Genomic DNA, 27,698 nt, shown 5'->3' on the forward strand with positions numbered 1-27,698 from the left:
ATAAATCCCCGCTGCTGCCTGGATTTCAGGGTACCGTGAATTAGCTCTTTCACAAAGGGGATCTGCTCTCTAAAGAAGTCCTTAAGTAAGAGGCTCAAGTCCCACCACTACAGACCTTCTGTTCTACACTAACATCGGGGAGAGGGGAAGAGGAAGGAGAGGTTGGGAGGGCTGTTGAGGGTGGGAGAATTGTAGGATAGAGGAAGCCTTCCTGTCCCACCATCTTTGCGACCCTTGCGACCCTGATGCCCAGCACAATGCCAGCTACCCAGAAGGGGGCAGGTCCTTTCAACGAACATTTCCTGAGCATCCACTACATGCCAAACCGCAGGATGGGTGCTGCGGAGACAGAAACGGATTTTGACACAGTCTCCTAGGCAAGCTGCTATCGGGCAAGGTTTAAAAAGAGTTTAGAATTTACCATCGGCTCTCTCACTTCCAACAGAGTAGCCAGTCCCTAAACCTGACTGACCCGCTCGCTACAGACTGTACCGCGCAGGCGCGCGCTCTCCCGTCGCCTCGCCCCGAATGTGAGTTCCGCATGCGCATACCGCTTTCTCTCTGACGCACCCCCGGAAGCACTGGCAGTTTCGGGGGCGGGACCAAAAAGCATTTCCGGGGGCGGGAGGCGCAGCCTGAGTCTGTCGCGGCGGCGGCGGCTTGGACGGGCCTGGCGCCGGCGGCGAAGAAGATCCCTTGGGTGGGGGATGTGAGCGGTGAGCCCTTGGCAGGTACAGTGGGGTCGGGACAACGGGCGGCAAGGATGGGGGAGGAGAAAACAGTGAGGAGCGTTAAGGACTTCTTCGCAGGTCCCAGCGCGCGCGCCGCCGATTCCGCTGGGCCCATTCGGTCGACCGGGATGCCGAAGCCGCGCGCTGGTGGTTGGAGTCCCGGTGCCCCAGATCCGGCTCCTTCCGTCTCCAGCACACCCGACGCGCAGACCGCGACACCAAGGTCCCTAGGGCAGCGTCTAGCCCAAGGTCACCCCTCGGCAGTGCAGCTCGGCCGGCCACTGCGCTTAGAAATCCCCGCCCCCGTCCGTCCGTTGGCCTTTCGGGGCGCAAGGTGGTCGCGGCTTGGCGGCCTTGGGTTCGAGGCACCCGTGCGCGAGGCCCGGCCGGCGCCAATAGAAGGGCTGCGTCTGGACTAAGCTGATATCTTCTCTGTTGCTGTCTCTGTCACCTGTTGTGACCTGTTTTTTTTGGCTCTCAACTCAGCCCCTGTCAACTTAGTATTTCTCCACTTTCTCTCTCGAGATACCTCTGTGTATCTGGATCCTGTCATTATTTCTGTCTCCACCTTGCTTCTGTGTGTGATACTCAGCCCTGACTCTCATTTAGGGCCTGTCAGTCCGGCTTTTTGGCTATCTGTCTCTTGCTCTCTTTCTGCCAATATGGTCTTTCTCTCTTGTTTCTGCCCTAACTGGGTTTGTCTGGGCGAGCAGGCCTGTCCGGACCTCTGAGCCATGGAAGGTGGGTGACTCATGAACCCGTGAAGCTCCCTGCAGTGGTGACATTCTCAGTGACTCGACCGTAGTCTGGCCTCAACTCTCGACAGGTGTCACCCAACCTAAGTGTCAGGGTGCAGGAGCGCCTGGCAGGCAGACAGGAAGCCCATCTCAGGGCCAAACAACTTGATGAATCTTAGCCTTTTCTTGCCTGTGGTTTTTCAGGCCTGCACAGCTCCCCACATCCCTTTGCTCTATCCACTTTCCCCAATGTGGCCTGCATGGCTCTCAGGAGCCTGTACTTTGAATCACATCTGTTTAACCAGGTCTGTCTGTGGGCTTAGGAAAGGTCAGGCTGTGAGATCTTCTCCCCTGGGGCTCTTGGAATAGTAGCAGGATTGCTGGGAGAGCTGCATGTTTAGTTCAGAGATTGTTGGTATGTTCAGTTAAATTATGAGAGACCTAATAATTAAGGATTTAGTCTTTGCTTTACAAAAGTACCACTGGAGAAGTAGGCCAGATACAAAAGGACAAATATTGTTGGAGACCACTTAAATGAAGTACTTAGAATAGAAAAATCCATAGAGACAGAAAGAAGAATATGGTTTACCAGGGGTTGAGAGGAGGAGTTAGTGTTTAATGGATACAGAGTTTTGGGGATGATGAAAAAGTTCTGGAAGTGGGGTCGTGGTGATGGTAGCACAACATTGTGAATGTACTTAATGCCACTGAATTGTACACCTAAAAATGGTTAAAATGGTAAGTTTTTAAGTTTTATGTTGCTTATATTTTATACAGTACAAAAAAACAAAACAAATAAAAACTCATTGGAGACTCCTGAAATCGATAAGCTCTTTTTTTTTTTTTTTTTAAACAGAGTCTCGCTTTGTTGCCCGGGCTAGAGTGCCGTGGCGTCAGCCTAGCTCACAGCAACCTCAAACTCCTGGGCTTAAGCAATCCTACTGCCTCAGCCTCCCGAGTAGCTGGGACTACAGGCATGTGCCACCATGCCCGGCTAATTTTTTTCTATATATATATTTTAGTTGGCCAGATAATTTCTTTCTATTTTTAGTAGAGATGGGGTCTCGCTCTTGCTCAGGCTGGTCTCGAACTCCTGACCTTGAGCGATCCACCCGCCTCGGCCTCCCAGAGTGCTAGGATTACAGGTGTGAGCCACCGCGCCTGGCAGGATAAGCTCTTTTTAAATGGGATTTTTAACAAACTCATTCTGGAGCTGTTTGGACCATTTAGTTGAACCTATGTTAGTTGTTGCCAACTCTCTTCATAGCAGTGGGTAAAGCTGAGGTCCTTAGAAAAGAAGTTTAATTAAATGAATTTAGATAAAATCTTCCTCAAGATTTCTACTTGTAGCAGATTCCCGCCCTGGCTCTCCTCCTTCCACCTTTCTTGGAATCAGTGCAAGAATCTGCTGCATAAGTAGAAAACTTGAGAATGATTTTAGTCTTCTCGTGGAGAAAATTGGTAAGGAAGGAAAAGTAGCCCTTTTATTATCATAATGCAAAATTATGTATTTCTTGTGTTTTCTTATGGATGATGCCTTTGTTTTTGTTTTCCGTTCTATCAGGCTATTAGTTTGCCTTTAAGTTTGATAGACTCCCTTAAAGGCAAACTGATGTAGCAGATGAAGTATTACCATATTTCATTGAATCCTAGATGCCATCAATTATCTTATGTATCACCAAGGAAGAGAAAAACACTACCAATTAAGCAATGATATAATGCTTTCTTACCTTTTAGACTTCTTATTTTATTATTGAAAACACTTTTAGACACTTTAAAAATGATATCAATGTGTATTCTCATGATACATAGAAAGGAAAAATAAATAAGAATAAATTGGTTAAAGTATTCATTAAATTTCTTAACATTCCAAGTCCTACTCTTCTGTATACTTTTCAATTTAGAGTTGTGTCCATGGTTTTTCCACAATTGTCATCCTTTGTGCCATCAAAAACATTGATTAAAAAACAACACTGATGAAGCTCTCAAAAGTGCTCTATCATTATCTCAGGCAGTGACAACTATTAAAAAACTTCCACTTGGTGATCTTGTCCTAATTCCAGAAATACTAAAATGGGAAGAAATGTGTTTCTTAAAATCAATTACTAGTCTCTGTATCATTTTCATGAACTTTTCCTTTTCACCTTATTTATATTTGCAATTAGAATAGAAGAGACTTCTGTCTTGTTTGTAACATATTAAGGGAAAATTTATTTGTTGGTATGTAGTTAATTTCATGAAAGGAATACTCTTTCTCCTTTCTGCTTTTTTTTTTTTTTTAGACAGAGTCTCACTCTGTTGCCCGGGCTAGAGTGAGTGCTGTTGCGTCAGCTTAGCTCCCAGCAACCTCAAACTCCTGGGCTCAAGTGATCCTACTGCCTCAGCCTCCCGAGTAGCTGGGACCACAGGCATGCACCACCATGCCCGGCTAATTTTTTCTATATATATATTTTAGTTGTCCAGATAATTTCTTTCTAATTTTTTTAGTAGAGACAGGGTCTCTCTCTTGCTCAGGCTGGTCTCGAACTCCTGACCTTGAGCGATCCACCCGCCTCGGCCTCCCAGAGTGCTAGGATTACAGGCATGAGCCACCGCGCCCGGCCTTGCTTTCTTGATTTGAGCTTCTGATCCTGAAATTCTAATACATGGGAAGGTGCGGTTTAAAACATTTCCTTGGCTTTATTGAAGTGTAATGGCAGGATGACTGATAAGTGAAGGATTAGAACAATAACTTCTCTTTTAAATCTCAGATTTTACCACAATGGAATGTTTACCCTATAAACTTTTAAGTAAAACATTCAGCTGTGGCTTAAAATTGAAGGCAGTCATGAATCAAACTTCATAAAGTAGGTGGCATGTTTTTTAAAAATCTTAAAATAGGTTTTACTAAGTTCTGTGGCCAAAGTGTTCCAATTAGAAAAAAATATAGGGATGCTGATTGACAATGGGCAGGAGACCAAAAGCACTTCTCCAAAGGATATTTTATTTCTGCAAAATTGCATAGTCATTGACCACGTTGTTTCCTAGTTTTAACTAATGTGCCACAGTGATGTAAGATATTAACATTGAAGGAAACTGGGTGGGAAGTGTATGGGAACTCCCTGTCTTTGCAGCTTCTCTGTAAATCTAAAATTATTACAAAATAAGTTTATTTCAAAAAAATACAAAGGCAGAAGCTAATAAATTGCAGAATGAAAGTTAGTATAACCAAAATTGATTATTTTTCTGCTACTAACAAAAACACGTGTGGTGTTTTTTAGCGAGGCACACGCACACAGGGAATGGCACCAGCATCTCTTACATTTTCACCATGATTTTTCCTTTCAGAAGTCAATATGATTTTAATTTGAAGCAAAACTGAAATGAATCTCTCTTCCTCATTCATTGTATTGCTTTTTGATGGCCATGGCATAAGGAAATTTATCCCAAGAATACAATGTTGCATTAGGTAAGCTATAAACTTGCTCGTAATACAATTTTTAAAATTATTTACTGTAATCATTTCTCTTTTAGTAAAAATAATAATGTAGTTTGTCAAGGTTTTTAATTGCTCTAGACCAGAAGATTTTTTACTTCTTCTCTTCTGAAGAGGAGATGTTGCACATTTTAAGACCAGTCGCTGCCATACTTTGCACTGATAGAGCATTTAATTTCAGAGAAATTTTTCTGCTAAGTGATTTTTTTTTAACTTAGAAAAATACTAGATTTGGTCTTACACTTCTGTTTGAATCCTGACATGCCACTTCTGAGATCTTTTCATCTGAGTACACTCATCTTTAAAATAAGTATGACGATACAGGGGTGTTGCAAGACTCGGGTTTACATAAGTGTGCTTTGTGTACTGTCAAGCATTTGACTAATGTAAAGAATTCTGGGGGCTGTGGTGGCTTGCACCTGTAGTCCCACCTACTTGAGAGGCTGAGGCAGGAGGATCATTTGGGGCCAGGAGTTCAAAACCAGCCTGAACAACATAGCAAGACCCTGGCTATTAAAAAAATAAATTTTGGTAGTCATGGGGTGTTGGTTAGTTTTGTATGTTTGTGCCAGACTTTAAATTACTGAAGCAACATTTACTATGTATAAATGTGCATTCTACAGTAAGCATGCAGATTACCATATTCTCTGATTAAAGAGATCTCTGGAGGACTTCAAGACAAGTAGCTGGTGGGTCCGTTTCCCTATTACTATATTGCTGTCATTTGTGTTTTTAGAATGTTTAATCTGTGTTTAAATAGTGTATAAAACTTGACATACAGTTTCTCAACTGAATAATAAATAGTGGCTACTATTAAGCTCATCAAAGGAATCTTGGAAGTCATCTAGTTCAGGGATTCTTCAATATGTTGCACTTCATCTTCTGCTTAATATTTTATGTTTAATGTCTTCTGTATTTAATAAATAGTAGTTGCTGTTGTTATTCCTTTTAATGATGACATTTTCCTTGTCACCCAGTCATGAAACTTCAAGATCAGCGTTGGTACCTCAGTTTACCTTGTATTACTCTATTTTTACTTTTTATTTATTTATTTATTTTGATACAAAGGTCTCTCTCTCTCTGTTGCCTGGGCTAATAGCTCACTGTAACCTCAAACCCCTGGGCTCAAGCAATTCTCCTACCTCAGCCTTCTGAGTAGGTGGGACTATAGGTGTGCGCCATCACACCTGGCTGAATTTTTTTTGTAGAGATGGGGTCTCACTATGTTGCCCAGGCTGGTCTTGAACTCCTGGCGTTAAGTGATCCTCTCATCTCAGCCCCCCAAAGTGCTGGGATTACAGGTATGAGCCACCATGCCCGGCCACTCTATTTTTTAAACACCTTTATAAAGATATAATTCAGAAGCAATTGAGTTTTTTAATATATTCACAGGTTTGTATACCCATTGCCACAATTGAAGTTTAGAACCTTTGTCCTCCCTAAAGAAACCAATTAGCAGTAACTCCCCATTTGTTCTACCATAGTTTCTGGCAGCCACTAATCTACTTTCTGTCTCTATGGATTTGTCTATTCTGGGCATTTCATATAAATGGAATCATACAAGATATGGCCTTTAGTGTCTGGCCTCTTTCATTTAACATAAGGTTTTCAAGGGCCAGCTATGTTGTCACATCTATCAGTACTTCATTCTTTTTTTTATTGCCAAATAATATTCTATTCTATGGACATACCACATTTTATTTATCTAGTCATCAGTTGATGGACATTATGGTTGTTTCCACTTTTTGGCTTTTATGAATAATGCTATTATGAACATTCATGTACATGTGTGGAGATCGTGTTTCCATTTTTCTTGGGTATACCTAGGAGTAGAATTTCTGGATTACATGGTAACTCTATGTTTAACTTTTTGAGGAATTGCCAAACTGTTTTCCACAGCAGCTGTACCATTTACATGCTCACCAGCAATGTATAAGAGTTCTAATCCCCATACATCCTAATACACTTGTTATTGTCTGTCTTATTTATTGCAGCCATTCTAGTAAGTGAAAAGTTTTTTGTGGTTTTGATTTGCATTTCCCTAATGACTAATGATATTGACCGATTTTTCTGTGTTCATTGGTTATTTGTCTATCTTTGGAGAAATGTCTATTCAAATCCTTTGTCCATTTTGCAGTTGGGTTTTTTGTCTTTTTATTATTGAATTGTAAGAGTTCTTCAGGTATTCTGGATGCAAGTCACCGATTCGTTATATGATCTGCAAATATTTTTTTCCATTCTGTGGGTTATCTGTTCACTTTCTTGATGATATCGTTTGTACCTTGCATTACTTCTACATCTTCCTGCCTACCAATTCTGTCCATCTCATCAGTCCTACATCTCTATTTTCCATTCCCACTCTTGTTTTCATAGCTTCTAAACCTAGAATATGCTTGTGGAAATCTTATAATTAGCTTCTACTTCAGACCTTCTCCTGCATTAGTCCATCAGCAGATTAACCTTCCTTAGCCATATATCGCAGCACGTCATTCAGAAGTTTTCAGTGCTGCCCCCAGTGTCCACATCCCCTTCAGCCTTTCCAGGTTTATCTCCCACCACTCCCTGTCACTTGCAGGGGGAAGTACAGTTAATCTGTGTGTCACCAGGGTTGGTCTTGACTGGAGGAGAGCTGAGGGAGATCTTGCAAAATAGCTTTCTGATGGTAATTTTACCATAGTGTAGGATCTTGTCCTCAGTGTGATTGGACCAGTAACTCGGTTTCTTCAATGCATCACTCTTATGATGCACTAAACCCAAAAGAGATTAAAGTAAACAAACCGGAATGCTATGTGATTTATAATTTTTCTTTTCTGTTAATGAGCTTGGCTTGTAGTTTTTCCTCTGTCCAGTTTTGATGCCAGGATTTTATATAAAATTATTTAGTGAATTTTCTCCTACCCTATTCCCTTTTCCCCTTCTCCTCCCTCTACTGTTAACATTTCTAGTTTTATCACTTTGCGTCATCACATTGTGTAATCAAATGTGCCCTATGCATTTCTGCTTTGGGTAATCTATTGATGTGTTCTCTGTAGCCACTTAGATGATCATTTATGTAAATGTCCTGTAGACACTAGGAAAGAAGGAATATTATCTGTAGGATACAGAAGTTGACATTGTTTCCATTAAATTAGCTTTATTAATGATAGCTTTGTAAACCTGTGTATACTTATTATCCTTTGCCTACTTGATCTATTAAGGATTAAAAGAGGGATGTTTATATTTCTTACTACAATTTTGTTTCTGTTGCTGTTTTGTTTTCTAACACTGTACTGTGTTTGACACATAAAACTTCAGAAGGAAAACCTTAATTGTGAATTATAGAATTCCTCAGTTAACAATAAACCTCATCCCATTCAATGCTTTTTACATTGACTTTTACTTTGATATTAATATTGTGTTGCTTGACTTATTTTTGTTTTCACGTGCCTGTTCTTTTCACTTTTGATCTTTTTGGTGATAAATTCTTTCAACTTTTCTATGTCTGAAAAAATATTTTGCCTTCATTTTGAAAGATATTTTTGTTGGGTATAGAACTTTAGGTTGACAGTTTTGTTTTTTTTTTTCTTTCAGTACTTAAAAATGTTGATATACTGTCTCTTGGCTTGCATTGCTTCTAAGGTTCTCTGTACGCCAGGGTCCTTTTTCTTTGGCTGTTTTTAAGATTTTCTTTTCATCACTTATTTTAAGTGTTTTGATTATCCTGCACTTTGGTGTCATTTTTTTCATGTTTCTTGTGCATGGGGTCTGAGCCACTGCTTGGGTCTGTGAAATTGTAGTTTTCATCAAATTTGGAAAAGTTTAGGCTATTGTTTTCACACACATATAAAAAATATATATAAAGTTTTCACATGTCTCACAGCTTGTCATATATAATTTTCTGTTCCCACTCCCCCACATTACATGTATATTAGGCACCTCATAGTTGTCTCAACCCATTGATGCTCTCTTCCCTTTCTATACTTTTTCTTTTTTTCCCCCTCTGTGTTTTAGTTGGGGTAGTTTCTGTTGCTATGTTTTCCTTTTTTTTTTTTTTTTTTTTTTTGAGACAGAGTCTCACTCTGTTGCTGGGACTAGAGTGCCGTGGCATCAGCCTAGCTCACAGCAACCTCAAACTCCTGGGCTCAAGCAATCGTTCTGCCTCAGCCTCCCAAGTCACTGGGACCACAGGCATGTGCCACAATGCCCGGCTAATTTTTTCTATATATTTTTAGTTGCCTGGCTAATTTCTTTCTATTTTTTTTTTTTTAAGTAGAGAGGGTGTCTCACTCTTGCTCAGGCTGGTCTCGAATTCCTGACCTCAAATGATCCTCCCGCCTCAGCCTCCCAGAGTGCTAGGATTACAGGCATGAGCCACCACGCCCGGCTGCTATGTTTTCAATTCATCGAACTTTTTCTTTAGTAATGTTAATTCTGTCGTTATTCCTATTCCTGTGCGTGTGTGTGTGTGTGTGTGTGTGTGTGTGTTGTGTGTGCTTTAAATCTCTAGATGTTCTATTTAGGTCTCTCTTTTTTTTTTTCAATAGCTTTCCTTTCTCTACGTAACATGTTTAATCCTTCCTCTACTTTCTTGAACATAGAATTGTCTACCAATTGTATAAATCTCTGTCATTTCTGGGTGATTGATTGATTTTTTTACCCCCCCCTCAGTATCATGGGTTATATTTTTCTGCTTCTTGGCATGCCTGATGATTTTTTTATTGGATGTCAGATATGAATTTTACCTTGTTTGGTGCTGGATATTTTTGTATTATGTAAATGTTCTCAAGCTTCATTCTGGAACATAATTAAGTTGGAAACAGTTTGATCCTTTTGAGACTTGTTTTTAAGCTTTGTTTGGCAGGACCAGAACTGCATTTTGTCTGGGATTAATTTGTCCCCACTACTGAGGCAGGGCTCTTCTGAATACTCTACTCACAATTCACTCAGGGAACTTTTTTTTTTTCATGTCAGATGGGTAATGTCCTGACCTGGTAACAAGGTTTGAGGGAGGCACATCGCACGCATGCGCGTGAAAACCCAATCATCACGCTTATAAACTACAAAAGGATCTGTGAAACTTTTCTTCAATTAAATATTTTGAGTATTTCACCTTCTCTGTTTAGTTCTTTTTCTCAAGGACACTTATTAGCTGTACGTTGCTCTCTGATCTCTGTTCTCCTGCTCTATTATCTTTTCTCTCGCTGTTTTCATATTTTTATCCTTTCCCTGCATTCTAGTAGAAGTCTCCCAAAGTGCCTTGCACATCATTGATTCCATTTCCTGCAGTTGTAGTCTGCTGCTTCTTGCCTTTGTAAATTTCTGCTCTATTAGTTTCCTTATTTCCTATCTTTAATTCAGTCAGCTGTTTTTCCCATGTCATTCTGCTATTTTGTCTCATCTTCCTTATACTTTATTTATACCATGTTTCATGAAGTTTGTGGAAATCATCAGTTTAAAAAATTGTATCTAAAATGTACTCTTTGTCTATTCCTTGCCATATTTTTCTTTTTTGATATTGTAGAATCTATTCACAGACCCCATGTTGGTTTTATTCTGTTTATTAATTCTTGAGAAGGAAACATTGTGTTTAAGTCTTAAATTTTACCCGTTTGTAGGTGAATTATTTTGGGGACCCTCACTGTATAGCTGAATATTGTTAGAATCTACTTTTAGTTCTTAAGCTGGATGTGGAGCTGAGCCATAGTGACACATGGGGTCAGCTTGGGTGGAGTGGCTGAGGCTGGAGGGTAGGTTCAGCTCTCAGTTTTGTTTTTTTTTTTTGAGACAGAGTCTCGCTCTGTTGCCCAGGCTAGAGTGAGTGCCGTGGTGTCAGCCTAGCTCACAGCAACCTCAATCTCCTGAGCTCAAGGGATCCTCCTGTCTCAGCCTCCCGAGTAGCTGGGACTACAGGCATGCACCACCATGCCCGGCTAATTTTTTCTATATATTTTTAGCTGTCCATATAATTTCTTTCTATTTTTAGTAGAGATGGGGTCTCGCTCTTGCTCAGGCTGGTCTCGAACTCCTGAGCTCAAACGATCCGCCCACCTCGGCCTCCCAGAGTGCTAGGATTACAGGCGTGAGCCACCGCGCCTGGCCAGCTCTCAGTTTTGTGTGCTTTCTTTGGTGTTGGTGAAATTGTGATATCAGGAGCCCCTGTTGTGTGTTTGGCCTAGTTGGCAGATGATGGCTATAGCTCCGCCCTTTCATAGTAAGATTTTTTTTTTTCCTGCTGAGGCGACATTCATCCTTTTGTATACTAATACCATCCACCTCTGAATGGTGGCGATCTTCAGGTCCTGTCTGACCCGTGGCCCACCCTGGCTTTTAGCTCCGGGCCCTTCAAGTGAAGGGTGTTACAGATCCACTATATCTTTAATTTTTATGGCATGTAGATAACACTGTTCCCTAGGTTCCAGGACTCAGGCCAATTTTTCCATGTTTCTTAGATTATTTCAATCAGTATGTGGTAGATGGGAAGAATTATATACCTATCTTCAGGTCATCGTTTTACTCTCGTGACACCAAAATTTATAGTGATAGGACATATAACTCTAGGGTATACTGGGTCCCCTCCTGAATTCCTCCTAGGTTTGTAATTCTCTTATGGTACTTTTATTAGGCTTTTCCTTGAATAACAGTGTTGTAAGCATGTTTTTCGTCTCCTCTACCAGATTATAAAATCTCCAAGGAGAGTGACATTCCTTGATTGTCTTTGAAGTCCCCCACAGTATATAGTGTTTTATGGGGTGTTTTTAGTGAGTTAATTACTTCTATAGACATCTTCTAAACAATTGAAACAGCATCTGTGTTTTTAATATATGGGTCACAACTGCCTGTGAGTTTGTAAATATTGCTATGTAGCAGGAAAACTTATATAAATTTAAGTTTTACATATGTTAGTAAGGTCAGGGAATACGGAGAAATGCCACATTCACCTAAATTAAAGGGAAGGGTTTTTGCTGGAGCTTGTGTTGAATCTGTATATTGCTTTGGGTAGTAGTATTAACAGTATTGAGTCTTCCAACCCATGAACACACACTATTTGTGTTTTTAATTTCTTGGAGCAGTGTTTTGTGGTTATCAGTGTACAAGTCTTTCACCTCCTTGGTTATTTCCTAAGTATTTTCTTTTTGATGCTATTATAAATGGAATTGTTTTCTTAATTTCCCATTTGGGTTGTTCATAGTTATTGTATAAAAATGCAGCTAATTATTGTGTGTTGAGTTCTATCCTGCTCTTTTGTTGAATTTGTTTATTATAACCTAAGAGTTTAGTGTGGAATCTTAAGGGTATTCTATATATGATCATGTGATTGTAAACAAATAATTTTTCTTCCTTTCCAATTTAAATGCCTTTTATTTCTTGCTTTACTGCTTTGGCTAGAATTTCCAATACTATGTTGGCTAGAATTTCCAATACTATGTTGAATAGAAAGATGCAAAAGTGGGCATCTTTGTCTTGTTCCTGATCTTAGAGGAAAAGATTTAATACTTTCACCATTGAGTATGATGTTAGCTTTGGATTTTTAATATATGGCTTTTATTATGTTGAAGTAGTTTCTTGAGTGTTGTTATCATGAAAACTGTGTTGAATTTTGTCAGATGCTTTTTCTGTATCAATTTAGATGATCATTTAGTTTTTTTCTTCTAATTCATTCTGTTAATCTGGTATGTTACATCGATTGATTTCATATGTTGAACCATCCTTGCATTCCAAGAATACATCTCACTTGATGATGGCATATAATCCTTTTAATATGCTGCTGACTTTGGTTTGGTAGTATTTTTTTGATATTTGCACCAGTGTTCATAAGGGATATTGCTCTGCAGTTTTCTTGCAGTGTTTTCATCTGACTTTGGTATTAGGGTACTGCTGGCCTCATAGAATGAGTGAGTTATTAGGATGTGTTTGTTCCCTCTGCCTCAATTTTTTGGAAAAGTTTGAGAAAGATTGGTGTGTATTCTTTAAATGTTTGGTAGAATTCACCACCAGTGAAGCCATTAAGTTGAAATCTTTTCTTTGTTGAGAAGTTTAATCTCCTTGCTAGTTTTGGTCTATTCCAATTTTATATTTCTTAGAACCAGTTTTGGTTGGATTTGCCCATTTCATTAAGGCTACCTAGTTTGTTAGCTTACACTCTTTATAGTAGTCTCCTATAATCCTTTTTATTTCTGTAAAGTCAGTAATGACTCCGCTTTCACTTCTTTTAATAATTTGAATTTTCTCTCTTTTTTCTTAGTAAATATAGCTAAAGGCTTATTAATTTTGTTAATCTTTTAAAAGAATCAACTTCTACTTTCATTGAATTTTTTTTTTCTATTTTTCTATTTTCTATTTTGTTTATCTCTGCTCTAATCTTTATCATTTCCTTCTTTTTGGTAGTTTTTGGTTTAGTTTGCCCTTCTCCTGTGTCATTAAGTGTATAGTTAGGTTATTGATTTGAGATCTTTCTTCCTTTTCAATATAGTTATTTACAGCTATAAATTACTCCCCAAGCACTGCTTTTGCTTCTTCTTGTATGTTTTGGTGCATGTGTTTGCTGCTTTCCATAAGTCTTGGTATATTGTATTTGTTACAAAGTATCTTCTAATTCCCTTATGATTTCTTCTCTGACCTATTGATCATTTAAGAATATTGCTTAATTTCCACAATTTGTCAGTTTTTCAGTTTTCCTTCTGTTACTGATTTCTGGTTTCATTTCATTGTGGTTAGAAAAAATACTTTGTATGATTTAAGTCTTTTTAAATGTATTAAGACATTTTATTGTTTAACATATGGTCTACCCTGGATAATGTTTCATGTGCACTTGTTTGATGGCATGTTGTATACAGGCATACTTTGTTTTATTGTGCTTCACAGATAATTATCTGCATTTTTTACAAATTAAAGGATTGTAGCAACCGTATATTAAGAAAGTCTATCAGCACCCTTTTTCCAATACTATGTGCTCACTTTGTGTCTCTCTCTATCATATTTTGGTAATTATCACAGCATTTCACACTCTTTCATTGTTATTACATCTGTTATGGCAATCTGTGATCAGTGATCTCTGATGTTAACTATTGTAATTATTTTGAGACACCATGAACCACACCCCCATATAAGACAGCAAACTTAATCAATAAATGTATGTTCTGAGTGCTCCACCGACCGACCAGCTGTTTCCCTCTCTCCTTCTTCTTAGGCCTCCCTATATCCTGAGACACAACCATACTGAAATTAGACCAATTAATAACCCTGCAGTTGCCTTGAAGTGTCAAGTGAAAGGAAGAGTCACACACCTCTCATTTTAAATCACAAGCCAGAAATGGTTAAACTTAATGGCAAAGGCATATCAAAGCCAAAATAGACTGAAAGCTAGGCCCCTTGTGCCAAACAGTTAGCCAAGTTGTGAATGCAAAGGGAAAGTTCTTGAAGGAAATCAAAAGTGTTACTCTAGTGAACACACAAATAAGAAAGCGAAACAGGCCAGGCATGGTGGTTCATGCCTGTAATCCTAGCATCCTAGCACTCCCGAGGCGGGAGGATTGCTCGAGGTCAGGAGTTCGAGACCAGGCTGAGCAAGACCGAGACCCCGTCTCTACTAAAAAATAGAAAGAAATTATCTGGACAACTAAAAATATATAGAAAAAAAAAATTAGCCGGGCATGGTGGCGCATGCCTGTGGTCCCAGCTACTCGAGAGGCTGAGGCAGTAGGATTGCTTGAGCCCAGGAGTTTGAGGTTGCTGTGAGCTAGGCTGATGCCATGGCACTCTAGCCCGGGCAACAAAGTGAAACTCTGTCTCAAAAAAAAAAAAAAAGAAAAAGAAAGAAAGAAATACATTTTGTAGGGCTATACATACTTTCATTGATGGTAGTGATTCCTCTGGTGGATCTGAGTAGAGTAAATCAAATACCTTCTGGAAAGGGTTCACCATTCTAGATGCCATTAAGAACATCTATGATTCATGGGAGGAAATAAAAATATCAACATTAACAGGAGTTTGGAAGAAGTTGATTCCAACCCTCATGGATGACTTTGAAGAGTTCAAGACTTCAGTGAAGGACGTAACTGCAGATGTGGTAGAAATAGCAAGAGAACTACAATTAGAAGTAGAGCCTGAAGATGGGACTGAATTGCTGCAATCTCATGATGAAACTTGAACAGATGAGGAGTTGCTTCTTAGGGATGAGCAAAGAAAGTGGTTTCTTGAGAAGGAATCTATTCCTGGTGACCATGCTGTGAACATTACTGAAATGATGACAAAGGATTTAGAATATTACATAAACTTAGTTGATAAAGCAGCGACAGAGTTTGAGAGGATTGGCTTTAATTTTGAAAAAAGTTCTACTTGGGCAAAATGCTATCAAACAGTATCACATGCTACAGAGAAATCTTTCATGGAAGGAAGGGTCAGTTGATGCAGCAAATTTCATTGTTGTCTTATTTTAAGAAATTGCTACAGCCACCCCAACCTTCATTCAACCTGATTAGTCAGCACCCATGAACATCATGGCAAGACTCTCCACCAGCAAAAAGATTACAACTCGCTGAAGGCTCAGATGATCATTAGCGTTATTTAACAATAAAATATTTTTAAATTAAATTAAGGTATGTACATTGGGCTTTTTAGACATAATGCTATTTTGCACACTTAATAGACTACAATGTATAAACATGACTTTTATATGCACTGGAAAACCAAAAAACCCGTATGGATCACTTTATTGTGATATTAATTTTATTGTGGTGTTCTGGAACTGAACCTGCAATATCTCCGAGGTATGCCTGTATATGTCTTCAGGTCTGATTGATTTATAATGTTCAAATTGTCTGTTTCCTTATAGATCTGTTTGGTTTTTCTGTCCATTCTTGAAATTGGGGTTTTGAAATCTCCACCTGTTATCGTAGAATTATGTATTTCTCCCTTTAATTCTGTCTACTTTTGCTTCATATGTTGTGGGGTTCTCATGGTAGATGTGTATATGCTTATAATTGTTATATTTTCTTGATGGATTGAATCTTTTTAATCAATGTATAATGTCCTTTGTCCCTTGCAACCTTTTTGACTTAAAATCTATTACTTCTAATAATATAGCTACCTCAGGTCATTTTTTGTTACTCTTTACATCAAATATCTTTTTTCATCCTTTTGCTTTCAACCTCTTTGTGTCTTTGTATCTAAAGGGAGTATCTTGTAGACTGCGTATAAGAAAGTGATGTTTTTTAATCCATTCTGCCATTGTCTTCCTTTTCATTGAAGAGTTTAATTCATTTGTATTTAAAGTAATTACTGATAAGGAAAGATTTACTTCTACTTAGCTATTTGTTTTCTGTATGTCTTACGTGCTTTTTTATTCTATAAGTTCCTTCATTATTACCCTCCCTCCCTTTTTAATAATTAGGGTTTTTATTTGTGGTGTACCATTTTGATTCTTTCTTTTCATGTATGTTTTTGGTTATTTTCTTAGTAATTACTTGAGGGTTTATAAACTTATAACAACCTAGCTTGAATACCAACTTAGTTTTAGTTCAGCACTGTTCCTGTATATCTCCTGTCTCTCCATCTTCATGTTGTTATTGTCACAGATTGCATCTTTATATATTGTGTGCCTGTTAGCATAGAATTATAATTATTGTTTTATTCATTTGCCTTTTAAATTATATAAGGAAAAGAGTTATAAACCAAAAGTACAATTATAGTGGCTTTTATATTTAACTATGTAGTTACCTTTATCGATATTCTTTATTATTTTAATATGGCTTTAAATTTCAGTCTAATGTTCTTGCTTCTCAGCCTAAAGGATCCCTTTAGTATTTCTTGTAGGGCAGGTCTAGTGGTAATGAACATCCTTAGCTTTTGTTTATCTGGGAGTGTCTTAATTTCTCCTTCATTCTTTAAACAATAGTTTTGCCAAATACAGAAATCTTGTTTTACAGATTTTTTTGTGTGTAAGATATATTGTCCTTTTGCCTTCCAGCCTCTGTGGTTTCTGATGAGAAATTAGCTGTTAATTTTATTGAGGATCCCTCCTCTGTTGCTGCTTTCAGGATTCTCTTTCTCCTTCTGCACTTAGGCTATGACTTGTCTCAGTGTGGATCTCTTTAACTTTATCCTACATGGAGTCTGTTGAGCTTCTTGGATGTGTAGATTTGTATATTTAATCAGATTTTGGAAGTTTTTGACCATTATTTCTTCAAATATTCTTTCAGTCACTTTCTGTGTCTCTTCTACTTCCAAGACTCCCATGATGTGTATGTTTGATGATGTCCCACAGGTATTTCAGGTTATGTTCATTTTTCTTCTTTCTTTCTATACTCCTCAGACTAGATAATTTTAATTCCTTTAACTTTGAGTTTGTTGATCTTTTTTTTCTTCTGCTTCCTCAAATGTGCCATTGAACCTCTCTTATGAATTTTTAATTTCAGCTTGTATTAGTTTGCTAGGGCTGCCATAACAAAATACCACAGATGTTGGCTTAAATAATGGAAGTTTATTTTCTCATAGTTCTGAACGTTAGCAGTTCAAGATCAAGGTGTCAGCAGGTTTGGTTTCTTCTCTGGCTTAACTCCTTGGGCTTGCAGATGGCCTCCTTCTCAGTGGGTCCTCACCTGGTCTTTTCTTTGATTGTATGCATCCCTGGTATCACTTTGTGTGTCCAAATTCCATCTTCTCATAAGGACACTAATATCGTGATAGGGCCCACCAAAACAGCCTCATTTTAACTTAATCACCTCTTTAAAGACCCTATTTCCAAATATAGTCAAACTCTGAAGTACTGGGCATTGGGGCTTCAACATATGAATTGGGGGAGGGGGTAAAATTTGGCCCATAACTCAGCTATTATACTTTTCAGCTCTAGAATTTCTGTTTGCTCCTTTTTATGATTTTTATCCTTTGACATTCTTCTCCTGATTTTCTTTAGTTCTTTATCCATAATTTTCTTTAGGTCTTTGGATATATTTAAAATAGTCGATTTAACATCTGTGACTAGTAATTTCCAATGTCTGAGTTTCCTCGGAGACAGTTTGTAATTCTTTTTCCTGAGAATGTACCATATATTCCTTTTTCTATATATGCTTCTAATTTTTTGTTGAGAATTGGACATTTTGAGTATTATATTATGGTAACTCTGGAAATCAGATGCTCCCCCTCCTCAGGAATTGCTTTTGTTACTTTTGTTGAGGCTACCGTGGTCTGTTTATGTAGTGACTTTTCCAAATTATTATGCAAGGTCTGTATTCCCTATTGGGTGTAGTCACTGAAGTTTTTTTTCTGCTACTATATGCAGTCTGCCTGTGACCTGATAGAGATTTCCTGAAATGTCTGGATCTGATGTAGGTGTGCATATTGGGTGGGGTGGGGGGTGTTCTTAAATCTTAGGATACACGCCACCAGAAGCTACTGCAGCTTGAGGGGGCCAAAACAAAGCTGTGTAGGTCTACCAGACTCGTGAAAATGCATAAACCCCAGTTTTTGGAGAGCAAGGTTCTTTTTTTTTTTTTTGAGACAGAGTCTCACTCTGTTGCCCAGGCTAGAGTGAGTGCCGTGGCATCAGCCTAGCTCACAGCAACCTCAAACTCCTGGGCTCAAGGGATCCTCCTGTCTCAGCCTCCCCAGTTGCTGAGACTACAGGCATGCACCACCATGCCCGGCTAATTTTTTCTATGTATATATATTTTAGCTGTCCATATAATTTCTTTCTATTTTTTTTAGTAGAGATGGGATCTCGCTCTTGCTCAGGCTGGTCTCGAACTCCTGAGCTCAAACGATCCGCCCACCTCGGCCTCCCAGAGTGCTAGGATTACAGGCGTGAGCCACCGCGCCCGGCCGAGAGCAAGGTTCTTACTCCTTACTGTCTACCCTGGCATCAGCCAGCTGCTCTAGAAATATGGGCCACCTTCCAGCCGGCTGGGGCAGGGCTAAGGAATGGGGGATTTGCGTGTGCTGCCCTCTTCTGAGATTTGGCAGTCTCTCCCTTCCCACACTCGTGCTAGGAGTGTCTGACAAGCTTCCAGGGTTCTAAAATAGTGATTCTGATCGGTCTTCCAGCTTCCTGGTTGTATTGGTGGAGGGACCTGCCATGGAGCTTCCTGCTCTACCATTTTCTATAATCTCACTTACAGCATTTATTTTTGTAGAGCTGTTTTTATACGTCTTATTCTCAGTCATTTCGAATTCTACCACAGATACTTGAACTTTATGAAAAAAACGATGGGTTATTCAATAAATGATGTTGGAAAAATAGGCTAGGCATTTTGGAGGAAAAAGGGCTGAGCCCCAGCCTTACTCTTTATGCAAAATAATGTCCATGTATTAAAGGTTTAAATGTTTATTTTTAAAATGGTATCAGGATAAAAACCTAAATAATTATTTTTATTTTTAAAAATAATTTTGGAGTTGAGAATGCCCTTCTATGTCTCACACAAAACACTGGGGCCATAAAAGCACAGAATGGTTATTTTATATAAATTTCATTGTGACAAAAAAATTCTATAAAGTCAGCTAACTGAAGAACATTGCAACATAGGATAATTATCTGAATTTGCAAAAAAAACCCTACTAATAAGATTGATTGCCCGATTTCTTTGAGCCAAGGATATGACTAATTTATAGAAAGAAAACCACAAATGACCAGTAAACATGAGTAGCAAGTATTAGCCTCATCCGTAATTAAGGACATGCAGATCAACACAGCAGTGGATCGCATCACTTAGGAGATTTGCACACTTTTTTTTTCTTGTTTAATGACATTCAGTCTTCATAAGGGTGTGGGAAGTAGACACTGTCATTTACTGTTGGTCAGGGTGTGACTTAGGGCAAGCTTTCTGGCAAGTGGTTTGGTAATATATATTAGAACGTCAAATGTGCAGCCCCTTAACCCAACAGTTGCAATGCCACTGGTAGAAATTACCCTATAGATATTTCCAGTGGTATGCCAAGATAATTATGTACAGATATCCATCGCAGCATTGCTTGTGATTTCAAAACCCCAGCCAGCTGAAATTCTATAAGAAGAGAATTGCTAAATTACGATACATCCATATAATAGGAAGCTATGTGGCCATTAAACAGAATGAGTTAGCTCTTTTTGTACTAATGTGGGAAGATCTCCAAGATATATTAAGTGACAAAAGCTAAGTGTAGAATAAAATGTAGGTAATGAATCCGTTTGAGTAGGGATTTTTAAAGGATATATATGATTTATTCTGATATATGCACAGGGAAGTTTCTAGAAATACATATAGGAGTTTAATGGTGATTTCCTATGGGGATGACTAGGAATAAATGGTGGAGAGTTTTTTTTTTTTTTTACACCTTTCTATAATTTTTTTTTACATGTGCATGTATTCTCCTCCTCCCCGCCCCCCCCCCCCCCCCCCCCGCCTTTTCAGATAGCTAAGAACAAGATTCTACAGTGGTGAGATGTAGCAGAGAATCTGTTCACCCAGATGTAGTTCTCCGAATATACATGCTTCTAGTCTATTCATGTATATAGTCAGCTTTTCCTTTTGAAATTGCAAATACCTAAATGTTTATTTCATGGTCTATCTTTGTTTTAAATTACTATGAAATGTTTTAAGATGTATAAGACCATAAATTAATACTTCATTCTGAAGACACTGTCTTACCTTTTAAAATTATTAATGACTAATTTGGCATTTTGGCATCTTAGAGGAGGCAGAGTGATGTGATAGGAAAAATAGCATAGACTTTGGAGTCATACAGACCTGGATTCACATCTCAACTTAATGAAAACTAGCTTTTAACCTTGGGAATGTTACTTAAAATAGCTAAACTAAGAATATCAAGCCCTACATTTGCAGAGTAATTATAAAGATTAAGTGAAAAAAGGTGTCCAGTCCTTGCATATAAAAATTACTCAAGAAATGTTCCTTTATTCTCATCTCTCCCTGTCCCTCAAAGGTGACTGTTTGGGTTGTCTGGTTCTTTTATGTCGTACTTAGAAAACTTGGTATTTAGCAATGTTGGGATATAGTATTGGAACAAGGTGACAGATAGCATTGATAAATCATTTGGGTATTTTTGTTTGCTTTAATTTGCTGTGGAATTATGGGACATGAAGGATCTCTAGCGGGCTCATCTTGACTGCTTTTGTTAGGAATTGCCTCTAATGCTTGCCTTACCCCACAGAATATATTTACAGTAGGAACATAGGTAATCTCTTGTTCTTTGTTAAAACTTTATCTTCTGACCAAGTCCATTCAGTAGCCAGGACAATACTGACCATCTTCTGTGGCCTATAACTCTTTAGACAGTGTGGAGACCACCAGGTAGAAAGAATTCCTCACCTTGCAGTTTCATTCTGCTTTACGTCATCAGAAGCTCTTAAAGAGCTAAAATTCTGAGAGCAGCTAGAGAAACCTGCATTGCTTAGGGCTCTGAAAGACCAAAGGCACAATTGTCTTGGCCCCACTGCTCGAGCCCCCTTGCCCCTCACTCCGTCACTGGACTCTAGCCTAGTGGTCTCCTTTTGGTTCCTTGCAATTGCCAGTTTCATTCCTACCTCAGAGCCTTTGCATCTGCTCTTCCTTCCCACAATTCTGTTTTCCCTCCCTCACCACAACTTATCAGATGTAAGTTGAATCTGAGGCTTAAAAATTCTCTTGTTTTGAGCCAGGTGTTGGTGGGCACCAGTAGTCCCAGCTACTCGGGAGGCTGAGGCAGAAGGATCACTTGAGCCCAGGAGTTCGAGACTGTAGTGAGCTATGGTCCCACCTGTTAACAAGCACTGCTTTCCGCCTCGGCAACATAGGGAAACTCCATCTCAAAAAAAAAATTCTCTCCGATCACCCGGTGCGGTGGTGCAGGGTCTCAGGCTAGTCATGGCTTTCCTGTCTCGGAGACTGCAGACTAGACCAGTCATTACTTGTTTCAAGAACGTCCTCCTGATCTACACTTTCATCTTGTGGATCACTGGTGTTGTCCTCCTTGCCGTTGGCATTTGGGGCAAGGTGAGCCTGGAGAATTATTTTTTCCTTTTAAATGAGGTCACCAATGTCCCTTCTGTGCTCATTGGCACGGGCACTGTCATTTTTCTTTTGGGCACCTTTGGTTGTTTTGCTACCTGCCGAGCTTCTGCATGGATGCTAAAACTGTATGCAATGTTTCTGACTCTCATTTTTTTGGTCCAACTGGTCTCTGCAATTTTAGGATTTGTTTTCATAAATGAGACTAAAGACAACTTTAAGAATAATTATGAGAATGCTTTGAAGCAATATAACTCTACGGGAGATTATAGAAGCAATGCAGTAGACAAGATCCAAAGTACGTTGCACTGTTGTGGTATCACTGATTATAGAGATTGGACAGATACTGATTATTACTCAGAAAATGGATTTCCCGAGAGTTGCTGTAAACTTCAAGATTGTTCTCCACAGAGAGATGCAGATAAAGTAAACGATGAAGGTTGTATTGAAAAGGTGATGGCCATTATAGAGTCAAAAGTAGGAATTGTTGCAGGGATTTCCTTTGTAATTGCTTTCTGCCAGCTGTTTGGAATCTATGAAGCCTACTGCCTCTCTCTCGCCGTAACAAATAACCCGTATGACAGTGTAACCAGCGTATCTGCAGGTTTACTCCTCTCCAATTTTAAGGGTACTTAGGATCCCCCCCTGTGAACTACAAGATTGCCTGGCTGGAAGACTGACACACTACTTAGCAATAGGCTGAAAAACTACACCAATAGCCTGATTCAATTGAGATACTTATTCACTATGTTCTAAGTCCACCTTCTGTCTCATTCAACTTAGATAGTTGAGTCCCCGTATCACTCTGAAACACTGGAAGACCTAGTAAATTGTAAACGAAAAAAAAAAAAAATTCTATGATTTTGATCGGTATCATGTTTGTTTTAACTAGAAATATTTACAGTAATTGATTTACTTAGGGGATTTGTGTGGCTTACAAATCCAATCACTGGAATCTGTTCTCTCCACAGACAGGCAAAATGAAGAGTTCCATGAAGAGTGGTGGTGGCCCCTGCTTTTGGCACTCACACCTGCAAGCCTTGCTCTAGGGAATGAATTCTTCATCCACTAGTGCCCATAGACTAGGGACTTTATATAATAGAACTTTGGAACCTACCCTGGCTTTCTTAATGATGGAGAAGGGGGTGGAATAAGTTTCTCTTTGGGCTGGAATTAGTACTAATTTTTCTTTCTCTTATAGCACTGAGCAAGATTTGTGATGAAATGGAGCCTGGAACAAACTCTTTTCGAGTAGAATTTCCTGATTTTTCCAGCACCATTCTACAGAAACTGAACCAGCAGCGCCAGCAAGGACAATTATGTGATGTCTCCATTGTTGTCCAAGGCCACATTTTCCGGGCACACAAAGCTGTTCTTGCTGCAAGTTCACCCTACTTTTGTGACCAGGTACTCCTGAAAAATAGCAGGAGAATTGTTTTGCCTGATGTGATGAACCCAAGAGTGTTTGAGAACATTCTGCTATCTAGTTATACAGGACGTCTAGTAATGCCTGCTCCAGAAATTGTTAGTTACTTGACAGCAGCAAGCTTTCTCCAGATGTGGCATGTGGTAGACAAATGCACTGAGGTTTTAGAGGGAAACCCTACCGTCCTTTGTCAGAAGCTAAATCATAGCAGTGACCACCAGTCTCCAAGTAGCAGTAATTACAATGGCCTGGTAGAGAGCTTTGAGCTGGGCTCTGGGGGTCATACTGATTTCCCCAAAGCCCAAGAACTGAGGGATGGCGAGAATGAAGAGGAGAGCATCAAAGATGAGCTGTCATCTCAGCTCACCGAGCACGAGTACCTGCCCAGCAACTCGTCCACAGAGCATGACCGGCTGAGCACTGAAATGGCGAGCCAGGATGGGGAGGAGGGGGCCAGCGACAGCGCCGAGTTCCACTACACCCGGCCCATGTACAGCAAGCCCAGCATCATGGCTCACAAACGCTGGATCCACGTGAAGCCTGAGCGCCTGGAGCAGGCTTGCGAGGGCATGGATGTGCACGCAGCCTACGACGAGCACCAGGTCACTGAGTCCATCAATACTCTGCAGACAGAGCACTCGATCCAGCCTTCAGGAGTGGAGGAGGACTTTCACATCGGGGAAAAAAAAGTGGAAGCAGAGTTTGACGAACAGGCTGATGAAAGCAATTATGATGAGCAGGTGGATTTCTATGGCTCTTCTATGGAAGAGTTTTCTGGAGAGAGGTCAGATGGGAATCTAATTGGGCACAGACAGGAGGCTGCTCTACCAGCAGGCTACAGCGAGAATATTGAAATGGTCACAGGAATTAAAGAGGAAGCTTCCCACTTAGGATTCTCAGCCACCGACAAGCTGTATCCTTGTCAGTGTGGGAAAAGTTTCACTCACAAGAGTCAGAGAGATCGACACATGAGCATGCACCTCGGTCTTCGGCCTTACGGCTGTGGTGTCTGTGGTAAGAAATTCAAAATGAAGCACCATCTTGTGGGCCACATGAAAATTCACACAGGCATAAAGCCATACGAGTGCAATATCTGTGCAAAGAGGTTTATGTGGAGGGACAGTTTCCACCGGCATGTGACTTCTTGTACCAAGTCCTATGAAGCTGCAAAGGCTGAGCAGAATACAACTGAGGCTAACTAAAAATAGGATCTGGCCCTTGAGTGGCATGCACAAAAATAAACTATGGTAATTAATGCAAATCTGGGCACAGATGATGCGAGCTACTTGCTATTATGAGAGAAGCTTAAAAAAAAGGAAGATATTTCTGAAAGACCAGCTCTAAGTAGGCCAATTAAAAAATCTAATTCCTCAAATTTGTATGTTCCAGTCCTGGCCTGGAGTGGGTAATGGGGGCAAGTTAGTCCGCTGCCCAGCTGGCAAGGTAAACCTTCAGGCCAGTCGTGATTGAAGTAGGTGGATTTAGACACCTGCGCTTGGAACTGGACTCCAGCCTACCAGTTCCATTTCACGTGGCAGCAGTTCTTGATCACTCCTTATTACGAGGTCATGCTGAATTTTTTTGCTCTTACTATAGATACTTAGGTAATGTGGATTTGTTCTGGTAGCTGCTTCACTGAATGAAATGCTCCTTATGTAAAAGCTATAAATAATGTGATTCCTAGGACGAGCAATTGATTAACAGAGCTCTCTTGTCTGGTTTTATTCTTTCTAAAGGGTATTTTAAGTAAAACTATGGAGATGCTAGAGGGTGACATTCTAAGTATGAAACAAATAACTTATGGTACTAGCTTCAATTTCTGTAAGATGCCACTATTGTCACAAGGTGTTTCAAACTCTTGGTAAGGGAAAATTTTGTATTTTAGTACTTATGTTGAGTTTGGACAGTTGTATCTAATTGTAATTCTCTACGGTGCCAGAGATAGGTATTTCTAATTGGTTTGTGGTCCCAAATCCTGTTTGTTTAATTGTAGCATCCACGCAGTGGGATCTACTCTGCAAATGGTAGGCATCTGGCCTGCTGGGACTCTGACCACAGTACCGTTGACTCCTGCAGCCTTCACTCTGTCTTAGATCATGGTGCTTCCCAAAGAGGACAGTCAGTGACCACAGTTAGTGGGAGGAAGCCAAAAGCCGTGGCTGGGAGTTACCTGTGAACTTCAGGAGTTAATGGAGTGCTACAGTGACACTCCAACAAACAGAGTGAGAGTTGTGGAGAAGCAGAATTTTAGGAGTGGCAGGTTATGCTTGAGGGAGGAAAAACTGCCCAAGAAAAGCGTCTTGAGAATACACTGATGGGGGAAATACTCTTTAGAGAGGTACAGAGCTAATCCTGCCAGCTCTTTATGAGTGCTGGAATGTGTTTTTAAAAGGGGAAAGAAGGAGTCCTAATTTTAGCAAAGTAGTCTACAGATTCATGCTCCCAAGTCTAGATAAAGCTGCTTAAATTTACAAGTCCACATAGCTACACCTACCAAAAAAAAAAAAAAAAACAAAAAAAGCAGCTATCCTTAGATCTTTTCTGCTATCAGTCAGGTTTTTTAGACAAAAAAGAAAGCATATATTCTGAATGCTTTTAAGCTGTGTAATATACCTGAAGTTATCATCAGGGTAGGACAGGGTGCTAATATTATGTCATCTTTTCCGTAAACTTACTGGTCTGTTACTTCTAAGTAGAAACTTTTTTTCCTTAAAATAAAAATAATTTTTCTTGGATTTGGGGTGAAATTTTGTTTTAAAAGTTTGGCTTTGCTCTAATGTGATAGACATTGCTGGCAACAGCCTCTGATTCTCAAGCTCCTAACACCAAGGTGTTTACTTATTGAACATTGTCTGGAAAGATTATTTACCAGTTAACTCTTGTAATCAAGATTACAAAACAGGGATTTATTCAATAACACTGTATCATTCTCGATATATAAAAAGCACTTTGTATTTAAAACTTTATTATAAATATATATATTGTTTTTTTTAACCTAGAAACTAGATATTACCTCTTGGTTGTTTGCCACATTAATATCATCTTCTCTTAGTTTTGAAACTTCACCAGTTGACAGTCCTTTATCTGTGTACCTGACAAAAGTACACAGAGGTGACTGTACAATCAAGCTCAATTGCTCCTTCTCTCTTTCTCATGTGAGAGGCCAATGGGTTTTAGGAATGATCCTAGCCATTATGTGTGAGGAGAAATTGTTTTATGCCTCCTACTGATTTCAGTACTAAGGCAGAGAAGCCATTTTGTTCTGCCAAAAGCTGATCACCTTCTCCCCTGGTATTAGCAAAGCATTTTCTACCTGTTGGGGAGGTTCGATGTGCTGTTTCCCATTAACGATTATATTCGTATGAGCCTTGGGACATTTGGAGAGAAGAGTCTAAGAGGTATAAAGCTATTGTGGGAAAATCATGGTCCTTCATTTATGCTGAAATCAGCATAGTGCCCGTGTCATGAGTCATGATGAAGAACGTTCAGCCAGGAGGGGTGGCCAGCCCTCGGGTGGTAGTTTTGGAAGCAGTCGGTGGTGCCGGGACTTACTTAAATGTGCTGTGGAGAGAAGAGTATGTTTTGTCGAGCTCCTTGTATGTACATCAGCTACTAAATGTAGAACTTCAATAAGTTTCTCACATCTGCTGTTTTAAGTTTTTTGTGACAGTTGGGGTTTTGGTAAAAATCGGGGTTGTTCATTGATTAGCCAGACCCTGTGAGATGGTTGGGTGTCTGAAATGCTGGCCATGTTCAGAGCGAGGCGGAAGGGGATTGCTTTGGTTTGGATATTGAAAGTGAATTTTTGTGAACTGTTTTTTTACCTTTTTTCCTCTCCATCCTGGGTTGGAGTGAGGGTCTCTCCCCTCAGCCTCAGTACATCTTTAGAAAATCTTTATCCTTCCTAATGAGTTTGGACAGTTGTGGGTAACATTTTCTAAACAGCCTTTCAGGGATCATGTCAATGGCCTACAAGTCCAAGGTATTCGTCCCCTGCTTTGGGTCTTAACTGTGGTTTTTCTCCAATCCCAGCTGGAAAGGGCTTCAAGGCACCACCAATGGTATTTAATGTTTGTGCTTATACCATGCCTTTCCTTTTAGATAATCCTCTTGAAGTAGGTGTCAGTGTCTGGCCAAGGGAGGACTTCCCCTCCAGTGTCGTGGTTGCCCTCAGGCGCTGCTCAGGCGCTGCTGGGCCCCAGCCTGTTGTTTCTAGGTCTCACCTTCCTCTCTGTCCCTTTTGGCCACTACTTTAAAAGAGTCTGCCCAAAAGAGTCCCCTCGATTGTAGTGGGTGTTTGCTGAACTGAACTGACTCTAGGCTGGCTTCCAGCTGTTTGGGAAAGCTGCTTGGCCCCAGCGGCCACCCCCACGG

The 27,698-nt window shown here is 39.8% G+C and overlaps 2 protein-coding genes and 1 non-coding gene across 3 annotated transcripts; 2 read left to right on the plus strand and 1 right to left on the minus strand.

Annotated features, from left to right (window-relative positions):
• Window positions 1–669: 669 nt before the first annotated feature.
• ZBTB43 (zinc finger and BTB domain containing 43) lies at window positions 670–24,915 on the plus strand. The gene is made up of 2 exons (XM_069474677.1): window positions 670–731; window positions 23,100–24,915. Exon 2 carries the CDS (start codon window positions 23,123–23,125, stop codon window positions 24,524–24,526), a length of 1,404 nt encoding a protein of 467 aa, XP_069330778.1. The 5' UTR covers window positions 670–731; window positions 23,100–23,122; the 3' UTR covers window positions 24,527–24,915.
• Window positions 9,888–9,991, minus strand: LOC138389044 (small nucleolar RNA U13). Its single transcript, XR_011234484.1, has one exon. It is a non-coding gene; the product is annotated as a small nucleolar RNA U13 (small nucleolar RNA).
• LOC138386012 (tetraspanin-6-like) lies at window positions 21,958–22,534 on the plus strand. The gene is made up of 2 exons (XM_069472167.1): window positions 21,958–22,351; window positions 22,421–22,534. Exons 1-2 carry the CDS (start codon window positions 22,016–22,018, stop codon window positions 22,532–22,534), a joined length of 450 nt encoding a protein of 149 aa, XP_069328268.1. The 5' UTR covers window positions 21,958–22,015.
• Window positions 24,916–27,698: the final 2,783 nt, after the last annotated feature.

This window comes from Eulemur rufifrons, chromosome 7, assembly GCF_041146395.1.
Source record: "Eulemur rufifrons isolate Redbay chromosome 7, OSU_ERuf_1, whole genome shotgun sequence".
Classification (NCBI taxonomy): Eukaryota; Metazoa; Chordata; class Mammalia; order Primates; family Lemuridae; genus Eulemur; species Eulemur rufifrons.